The 10,643-nt window shown below is 42.0% G+C and overlaps 1 protein-coding gene across 2 annotated transcripts in view; it reads left to right on the top strand.

Annotated features, from left to right (window-relative positions):
* The window catches only part of NEK11 (NIMA related kinase 11), a 450,471-nt gene extending 442,637 nt beyond the window's left edge, over positions 1-7,834 (top strand). The window contains exon 15 of one of the 2 annotated variants that reach the window (XM_073569426.1): positions 6,391-7,834. In XM_073569426.1, coding sequence (XP_073425527.1) covers positions 6,391-6,598 — 208 coding nt within the window. In that variant the 3' untranslated portion in view covers positions 6,599-7,834. The remainder of the gene's footprint in view (positions 1-6,390) is intronic. The other variant, XM_073569421.1, reaches the window with a different exon arrangement.
* Positions 7,835-10,643: the final 2,809 nt, after the last annotated feature.

Genomic DNA, 10,643 nt, shown 5'->3' on the forward strand with positions numbered 1-10,643 from the left:
TTCATTGTTTTAATTTTAATGGAGCAAAAGGGTGGTGATTTGAACTTCTGTGGGTTTTTTATTTTTTAAATAACTTTTTTTTTCCACTTTTATTGCATTTATTGCAAGTTTATAAGAGGTGGTTTGGGATACTGAGGTTGCCATTGCCATTACCTCTATGCTATCCCTGGTAGGATATGCTGCCCGTTACTCCTGACAGAAGGAAAAGATAGATGCCAATCCCCTGATGAATCAAGTTATTGAGGAAACGCGTCGGGAGGCACACAGGGTCGGTCCAGGGCTGGCTAGGGGCAGGGCTAGCTGTTGACTGTCCTTGTAAGGGCAGGAGTCTTTGGGGTGTCAGGATCAGTCCATGTTAGGGACTGATAGGGACAGTATATGGACCCCGGCTCCATGAATTGGATAGAGGACTGCCAACATTGGGTGAGACTGTTCCTTTTATCCTTTTGAATTGCTTATATGGACATGTTTATTCGAGCTCCCTATGAGATGTTTTGAATTTTGGTGGGGCTAATTTTGTCCATTTAAAAAGTCATTGAAATAGACTGTCTTCCCAAACAGGGAGTCAATAAGTTTACAAAATATCCTCGACAGGGATGTAAACCAGTGTTTTTTATTGTATTGTGTATTTTTGTATTTTGTGCACTAGTGTATCGTTCACTTTAGATTATAGTGCTGAAAACCATCTTTTTAAAAAACTCGTGAGTAAAAGCTAAGTTTTAAACTACCTATTTTTTTGCTATATTCTCCAACAGCTGTAGGAGCTGGTGGCTGCTGCTAACACTGTGACCGCTATTAAAGATCAATGAATATTCACTGCTCCACACCCCTATGGGAGTGGAGAGCGGTGAATTTTCATCCCCTTAAGTAGCAGGCATACATGAAAGCCCGGCAGCTGCAGGAAGCCGGCGGCTGTGGCTAACAGCGTGTCCTCTATTAAAGAGAAATGAATATTCACTGCTCTCCATGCCCATGGGCATGTAGAGCAGTGGATGTTCACTTCTCTTTAGCAGCAGGCATAAGAGATAGCCGCAGCAGCCGGCTCCTGCCTCTATGAACCACTGCTCTGCCGCTGCCCCACCTCCCTATCCATAGCCAGAGCCGGTACATCCGGACTATAAGAAAAGAAGTGTGTGTTATAATTTGAAAAATACGGCAGTTCTTCGATCTTTACATTCACTTCTTTTTTCTTGGGATTTAGTCACCTTCCCTGGTTTTTCAATGATATACTTTATGTTGGAAGTGCTATTCTTAATTGTTTAGCAACATCGCAAGGGACATTTAGTGTATATATTCCCCATGAGCAGTAAGATGTAGAAAACAAAAAAATACTTACCTCAACCCGTTCACTCACAGTTTGAGTCTGTGCTGTGTACTGAGGCATGGTTGCGATGTGGTGAAGCAATCGCTCGTTCTGCGCTCTCAGATGCATAAGTCCATTGATGGAAGAGGAAGCCGTCAACTCCCTGTTCTATCATTGATTTCACTGGTATCTGTATTGTATCCCAAGGATATGGACAGCAGTAAAACTGAGACGCCGAGCGGAGGGCGTTCGCGTGGTGCAGGATGCCTCTGCATATAGGCCTTTGGTTGCACTAGAACAGCCAATTGACCACATATGACCTGCAGGCTGCACTTTGCCCACGTTTGCTCTATGTAATTATCTATTTGAGATGACCAAAATGTCCATTCTTTGCGAAAGAGATTTAAAGAGAATGTTAAAAAAGAAACAAGGGTCAGCACACCTGTAGTATTAAAGTAATATTTTTTTGTTGCACATTTATGCTGTTGCTAGTATCAAATAAACACATGCAATAAAATCACTCTAATAAATAAATGCAAAAATCTTACTAGAACCTATAATAATAGTAATAATAAACAGTGATATATTTGCTTTTATTTATTGCAGTGTGCCTATACAATGTTTTATTGTATCTATTCATTGGCTTAAAGGGGTTGTCCGCTACTCTGGCAATGCCTTCTGAATCTCTCCGGATGTCTTGATTTGTCCAAAGAAGGGGAGAGTTAAGCCAACGCTGATTGGGGGGGAAGTATATGGATTCTGAAATGGTTGCTTAAGTAGTGGAGAACGCCTTTAAATAGAAGATACTGCTTTATATTTAACTAATTAATCATTTATCCTGCATGTTGGATATGTGGAAGTATTTGTTAAACCATGATGATTTTCTTTACAGACAGAAATGATTAGTTGTCCTTGCATCCTCTGCTGTCTAATTTCATGTCTTTGAAGTCCACAGCATATGCTCATTATCTACGTACAATCTGTTTCTGTGTGTCCTTGGGGAATGAAGTATCTTGATGATTCTGGACATTAGATGCATAATTCTTTTTTTTATAGGGTTAGTGTTCTGCATTTACCTTTTAACTCTCTAGTACATCAAATCCATCTTAGCTGCCAACTGTTCTTGGCTTGTTTAGTGACCGTAGTTACTTACTGAAAGAGAACATAATTTGCCTAAGGTATGCTTAGGGCAGAACAAGAATTCTTAAGGGTTTCACCCGCTGAGCTCTGCCAAATGTCAATGAAACTGCTTCTTATATAAGTACTAGCTTGAACAATTTATAGGCGCTCTGTGATATGTTTTGCTTGTGCATACATTGGTTGCTTGTTGTCATCCTGCTGCCTTCATTATAATATGTCTCCATTACTTAAAACATAATCCAAGCCTCACCATCTCTATAATTCCAAAACTTTACTTCTTTGTCTAGCTCCATGGCACAGATCCAAGACTGAGATATATTCATTTCACTTGCAGATGCAGCCTGTCTTAAAATAAAATATATCAGAAGGATATCCTGATGCAGAAATGTGCAATTCAAGACCAATCTACACAAATTCAATGGCATTGTGATATCTTTCTGTTGTGATGGTTTAAGAAAGGCTACATGTGCATTCCTACAAATATGCTCTTTTTCAAAAGGGTATTCTCAATTTCTCTTCAGCATTTCAGGCAATGCGTTCTCTCTATTTTCCTTACATCTGTGTTTTTGGCAGGGCAGGCTCTCCTCCTTGAGTGACAGCTCTGTTGAAAAATAGAACTGTAGATATGTAGAACTAGAGCATAGTGCTCAGCACAAATTGTGCTGTAACATACTCAGCCAAAGAGGTTTGCTATGAAGGCTATTACTGCTATCACTATATAGTAAATATTTATTGAGATAACATGGCATTTAAAAAAGCACACACTTGGCACTGGACAGCTAGAGCAAAAAGCCGAGATTAGCAGACCTGCTTTGAAGGCTGGTGATTTATAACTGCATCTCTTCAGAAGATGAGAGGGAGAGGAGGGAAGTGAGCAGCTAACTACTGTATAGAAATCAAGGGTCTGGAGAGAGCGGACTGTTATATTAAGAGTTAACCTCTCATGGAATTTAACTACTGCACACTTTCTGCCAGGCACTGCAGGCCAAGCTCCATGGAAACCAGCTGTACACTAGAAAAGATAAAACCTGTCATTGTAGGAGAATGAGAGCAGATAGAAAAAGCAAGTCAATTGCAAACTTGCTTATATTTATGATGTCTAACTGTTTAAAGAAATTTAACAACTTGAGAATAACCTTTTAAGTAATATTTTAATTTCAATTTATTTTTTAATTGATTCATTAAATAATGTATAATTGTATCTCAATTTGAATGCCAGTGCACTAAGCAGTAAAATTGTAAATAAATTTAATTGTAAAACCTGTTGATTGTGCTGTACCAAACACCAGGTGTCTCCCAAGGTAGTAAGAGAAATAGATCATAAGAAGTGGGGGCAGAACTTTGCTCCTTTTAGTTGCAAACTACAGTACACAGAGCAGGTAGAGACTGGGGATCCCTCTTTCATGAACAGCCTATGCGCAGTCTTCTGTCCCTCCTCTTCTTGATCGCTGCACTGCCTACAATATTTTCTCCCCATATAGTAGTTAGTAACATTTCTGTCCTCTGCTTCTCCTGCGCCATCATATTAGTCAAACTTTTCAACTCTGCATCCAAAAAGCAGTAGCTCATAGAAGATTTCACTGTGTCTTCTCTTGTATAATAACATGTAGAATACATATACAGATGGTATTAAAACTGAACCATTGGACCAAACTAGGGACACAAACCATAACTATTCATGTTGCTCTCTTTCAGATGGATCTCTCATCTGACTATGCTGTCGGCTCCATTTCCTCTCTGACACAGTGCTGCTGTCATTTTGATATCCTATTTCATTCTCATTGTGCTATACAGTATGTTGGCATGATCTTTCCTCTCTGACACAACTTTGTAATATTACAGAAGTGAGAGGTTCCTGTTTAAAGGGAACTTTTCATGTAAAAAAAGGTGATTAACTTTATTCAACCAGGGAGCGTTCGGCGTTCAGTCATAGGGGTTGGCCGGTGCAGCTTCCCTCACATCTCATTGTATAGATATCCTATTGTTATGCCAATTTAACTGATACAAGGAAGATTCTTACTTTTTGTACGATACTATGGAAAGTGCATCCCCATTTGTTTAAAAAAATAGGCATTTTTATGATTGCATTAGGGGGTCTAGCTGTTAGCTAATGGTTGTCACCTGTCTATCAATATTATTATTGCTAGAAAGATCCAAGAATATTGCTGTAAAAGATCCAACAGAACAGCTAACAAATGTTGTTTATGACAGTTTTGAGTCATTGAAAGACTAATGGCTGCACTACACTCTTAAGGTCTAAATGCGAAAAATGAGAAACTCTCAAATGGCTAAAAGATGAACCTTCTTTAGTCCAAGAATTGAGGGCTAAAGGTGAACAGCTTTATATGAGTGTACAGTTGGGAAACAAATGCACAAAGTCAGTTCCTCAAAACATGGGGTAAGAGATAAAACATACTTAATCCTGAGAAACCATCAGGTTTTGGCTCCTAGGCTCACTGTGCCAGACCTGGACATTGTTCTCCCTCACCTCCCACAAAAATGCAATAAAAAGTGATCAGCACATTTTATGTACCTCAAAATGACGTCAATAAAAAGTCATCTTATCAATCATAAAACAATTCCCCGCACAGCTCTACTGATGGAAAAGTAAGATGTTACAAATATCAGAAAATTGTCATACAAACCCGCATTTTTTGTTCCATATTTTTTCATTTATGAACCACTAAAAAAAAAAAATACAAGTTTTCTTTTGCACTAAGTATCATGATGACAAGTTATTTTTACTGAATAATGAAAAATGTGAAACGCCAAAAAGTATACCTCAAACGGGAGAATTGCGAGTTCCATAGAGAAATAAAAATACAGTGTGTCCGTAAAGTCATTGTGCACTTTTGACCAGTCACAGGAAAGTGTACAGTATACAATAACAAAGTCCATAAAAGTCACGGAGGGCGGGCGGAAACTTAAAGAATTCTTCAATGTGTACATTGAATGCATCAACGACATTAATCACTTCAAATAGAGAATCACAGACGTTATTCACTGTGTTACACCAGACATCCTTACCCGTGTGTGGCAAGAACTTCACTATCATTTGGATGTGTGTAGGGCAACAAATGGAGCCCACATCGAACTGCACTGAATAGGTATGAAACTGGGAGAGTTTTTCTTTTATTTGGAGCAGATTTCACATTTCTATTGTTTTTGTTGCTTCCCTGTGACTGGTCAAAAGCGAACAATGACTTTATGGAAACACTGTAGGTCTCTAAACTCTGGAAAGATGCCTTAGGAACTTAATTCCGCCAGGCCACCAGACGTCAGATATTTATCATCTACTCCATGAATAGGTAATAAGTTTAAAAGCCAAAAATGCTAAAAGGGGTTTTCCAAGTACAACTTTTTTAATTCCCAGACTTGTTCAGTTAATAAAGATAAAATTAGCATTATTCAGACCAATGCTTTAGTGTTGTTTTTCAGCCCCTGGTCGTGGTAGACATGACATCAAGATCACAGCACATCACCACTGCAACCAATCACTAGACTTAGTGCGCTCCAGTCATCTGCATCGTCATTAATGCACAGTGCAGTGATATATTATGTATGTCATGTACTCATTGTAAAACTGGACAGGTTTATGGACTTCAAAAAAGTTAGTCTTATATCACCTGGAGCATGATATGGAAGGGTAGATGAGATTAAGATAAACTGCATTCAAACTTTAGTTTGACTGGCACTGTGGTTTACTAATGCGTTGTGTGTACTAATGGGTTAATAGGACCGACATAATAATATGGGTAGGTCTCTTTTGTACACGATAAAATATTAGACTAAAAGAAGCAAACCTATAAAATCTAGCCATGATAATATCCATTTTTCCGCTTGCTAATGGTTTTCACATATCAACTGGGTATTTTTCACGGGGTAAAACATGTAAAAATGTTTAATACACATCATCATAATATGTTCTACTTTGATTTGTCTTGTAGGTCTGCTATACAAAGCATGGGAGAAAAATGCTTTGAAAAAGTTTACAATTACTTCCAAAAGGCACGTCGAGATAACACCAGTGAAAAAGAAGTGAAGAAGCATCTAGAGACTCTCGTTTCCAGGGCAAGTGAGTGTTTTCTGGTGGACCAGATTCTGTACTTTGAAGAAGAACTCTCAGCAGCATCACCAAGACAGGACAAATGCTGATCTTCACAGCCCCCGGAGGAATAAAGTCATTTACAGGCTTGTGTTGCTGAGATCCATCTCCACGTGCTACAGATTGTATGGCACATTACAGCTGAACGTCTTTTGCTGTCAGAGATTTTTTAATTCACAAGAGAGTTTATAGAAAGGAACATATTGAAATTTCTGACATGTTGCTTTGGATGACTGGATCCAACAGTATTACATAATATTACAGATAAATAGTGTTTGTTAGGAAGGTATTGGGACCCTGTCACGTGTGCAGTAGATTGTCAGAAGTGTACAATGTGCTTTTGCTGTCGGTTTTCTTATTAAAGTGGTTAACAAGAGTAACAAATGGGACAACTTTTTTTTTTCTGACTAACAGGACACTACCTCTCATATCCACAGGCTGCAACAAGTATTGAAGCCAATTCGTAAATACTTTATTTAAAGAAGCCCTCCCACTAACCTTTTTATGCAGTAAATGCGTGTATACATTCATGTAATGTACTGTGAGTATACTAATATACTTGTAAGATACAGCAGGAACGCGGGATGCATTTACGGACAGGAGACAGAGCAAGGGTTAACAGGTTTATTTACAGGGGATACTCAATACTCCAAACAGGGAGGTAAAGGGTTAAGCAAGGGATCTAATATATACTTACAGGGTAACGTCTTCGCATCCTGTTCTGTCCAGATATGTCCGGATCCCAGAATTCACCGACTGCCATATTGGGACACCCAAGTGATGGGTGTCTCAATATGGAAAATGCTAGTGCTATCAGCCTCTTGCGCAGTACCACCAGCGGAACACCGTCGCACCACACATTCCCACACTGTATACGCTGTACGCACTACACACACACACTGTATACGCCATAGGCACCACACACACTGTATACGCCGTACGCACCACACACACACCTTTGTCATAAAGTTTTCCATGTTAATAAAATGTTACCTTTACCTACTTTGCTTTCATTTTAACACAGGGGGAGGAGTGAGTGCACATAGGGAAGAGGACACACGGGGGAGACCGCTCAAACGAGAGAGCAGATGATGGAAGAAGACAGCACAGTGGTGGAGAGAGAGAGCAGACAAGGGGGAGAGCACATGGGGTACACAGGTCAAAGAAGAGATGACATGAGAGAAGAAGACAGCAGATGGGGAAGAGAGAAAGCGCACGGGGGTGAGAGACAGAGCACAGGGGGAGACAGCTCAAACAGGACAGCACATGAGGGGAGAACACAGCACAGGAAGGAGTGAGACAGCAGACAAGGGTGATAGCACATGGCGTAGACCGGTTAAGGAAGATAGCACAGATGGGAGAAGTCAGCACATGGGAAAAGAGAGAATGGATAGGTGGGTGAGCACATGGGGGGACAGATTTTCAACGCTGCAAAGCCTGCCCCCATCGTGACATTACCGCCCTCCCGATGCGATAGCATTGGGTCTCCATCTTGTTAACAGTATAAATGGCAAAAGGATATGGCGAGTTGAAGAACAAAGATACAGATCACGGCGGTTCCAATGAAAGTCACTAGTTCTTCAGTCCATGAAGTGAATAGCGCCAACAAAGGCTGGCGCAGTGTCCTTCACCATGGGGATGGTAAACAACGATACCCCGTCTTCTGGCAACAGTGGTCGGTCTCCGGTATCTTCCACTGCCCCTAGTCCATATACTGCAGTGGCTGACAAGGGTACGGGCCACTGTCCTGTACGAGCCCAACGTGGCTCTGCAACTATAATCACTGATAAAGTCAGGTCACAAGTCTCAGGGCAATTATTAGCTGGCAACGTCAGGGTGTAGATAACGGTCACGCACCCGGTCTCTTTCAGGCGGCATGCGCGCGGTACTCACGATACTGAAGCGACTGGCACCTGGCTTTACATCGGTCACCAGGCATACATTGTACGTCTCTCTCTCTCTGGTCCCCGCTATTGGTGGAAGATAGCGGACGATGACCTACACGATGCTGATGCTCCCAGGACAGAGCCCTCTTCTCTCTGGCTGCTACACAGCTGGCTCGGCTCTGCTCGGTGTGCACAGCTCTGCTTTGTGTAAACGGTTTGGCTCGGCTCTGTAGCGGTCCATCTCTCTTGATCGCTGATGGGCATACTGCTTCCCTCAACGCAGCAGTCCCTGTCCTTCTGGTCTGCTGCAGCACAGCCTGTCGCAGCTCGGTACTCTGTGTAGGGATGGGGAGCGGAGTGCACCGCTCACCTGACTGTGCGCTGTTCTCCGTTCGTGCCAAACTGCTCTGCCCTGCGTGCGCTTTTTCCTTCTCTTTCTCCGCCCCCTCTCACAGCAGGATGCTCTGCCTTGCTAGGGCTTCCCCCAGGCAACAGGGGAAGGTCCTCCTCACTCAAGCTTCCCGGGAACAGGGGACGCAGCCTCTTCAGTTCCGGACCCGGCATGCAGGTACCCACGGTCCGGTCGTTCCTCTTACATACCACCACTCTTTCCAGTGTCCAGTGCCGTCTTTCTCTTCTGATGTCATCGCTCTGCAGACTGGCAGAGTCACGCTGTGTACTGTGTGCCCTGAAAGTGACTTGAACAGTGAGAGCCTATGGAGTGTAAGAACAAGGCCCCATAGGATTTCATTGTAACTCTATAGAGCATAGATTGAGCTGGCTAGTTGAAGTTGCAGTGACATCACTCAGAAGCAGAGAAGAATGGTGCTGGACACCGGAGAAAACCATGGTAGGTGATTATATTAATATACTCACCCTACATAACATGCATGTACACACACATTTACTGCATGAAAAAGTTAGTGAGGTCGTCTTAGAATTGAGCTGTTGCACCTGTTACAGTCCAAAACTAAAAGTGGTGCGGTTTTTGAAAAAATGGGTCATTTTCCGTACACCTTTCAGGTACCACTTTGTTTATGTTAAAGTATCTGTATAGAAGCCCATAGACTCAACAATTCAAAACTTTACTTACAGGAAACCTTTCACCGGTTTTGTCAACTAAAACTATCACCTAATTCAGCGCTAGTAATGGACAAACCCGTGGATGTTCCGGTCCAGCAGGTTCAGCCGAACAGCTAAAAAAAAGTTTGGTTCGGGTGCCAGAACGGTACCTAAACCCAAACACAGACCCCATTGAGATGAATGGGGGGGCCTGAATATCTGGTGTTTTCCACTCTGTCATCTGTGTGACAGCACGATAAACACAGACTCTGATCAACGATAAGTTCGTTACCGCAGGTCAGAGAGTTTCGATTCCCATGCTGTCAGATGACAGTGTGAGCCAGCAATGTGGCCGGAGATAAAAAGGTTTCCTCCGGTCACAAGCATCACCTGATGAAAGCGTACTACTCCCATCAGCCTATGCCTGCTGTTGCTGAAAACAACAAGAGCAAGCGCCGCTGATGGGAGTATTCACCAGCCAGTACATGTGGATTTTGCCGCACTGGTTATAAAAGATATAGAAGAGACCCCACTTAATTTTATTTATTTATAGCACAGGGGCTGGCTGATGAATACTCCCATCAACGACAGCAGGCGTAGGCTGATGGGAGTAGTACTCTCTCATCATCTGATGCCAGTGACTGGAGGTAACCTTTAAACCACTGGTCACAGCTGCTAGCTCACGCTGTCATCTGACAGCATGGGAACCACAGCTCTCTGACTGTCAGTAGTGATCTTACCACCGATCAGAGCCGATGGTGTTTCTCATGCAGTCATGCAGATGACAGCATGGGAACCACCTCATGTTCGGGGTGACGGACCCGAACAGTAACACGGACTTCTTGGAAAAGTGATATTTAAGGTAATCACACTCTATTCTTAAAGGACCAAGTGATATTTAAGGTAATCACGCTCTATTCTTAAAGGACCACTCTGGTGTTTTATTTTTTATTGCCCCCTTTTGTTATCAACCAATAGTATGAGTGCATTAAAATCCCTGCCAGTTGCTATGTTCTACCATTTTCAGCGCTGCTCTGGTACTCTCCTGACGTGACTTCAGTTGTTTCTTGCCATCTCACATGTTCATTAATACCACTATTTAAGAAATTCTAAGAGACGTTCATAGACTTATATTGTGAAAGTGGCC

The sequence above is a fragment of the Dendrobates tinctorius genome, unplaced genomic scaffold, assembly GCF_039654945.1.
Source record: "Dendrobates tinctorius isolate UK_male_01 unplaced genomic scaffold, ASM3965494v1 ptg000005l, whole genome shotgun sequence".
NCBI classification, from domain to species: domain Eukaryota; kingdom Metazoa; phylum Chordata; class Amphibia; order Anura; family Dendrobatidae; genus Dendrobates; species Dendrobates tinctorius.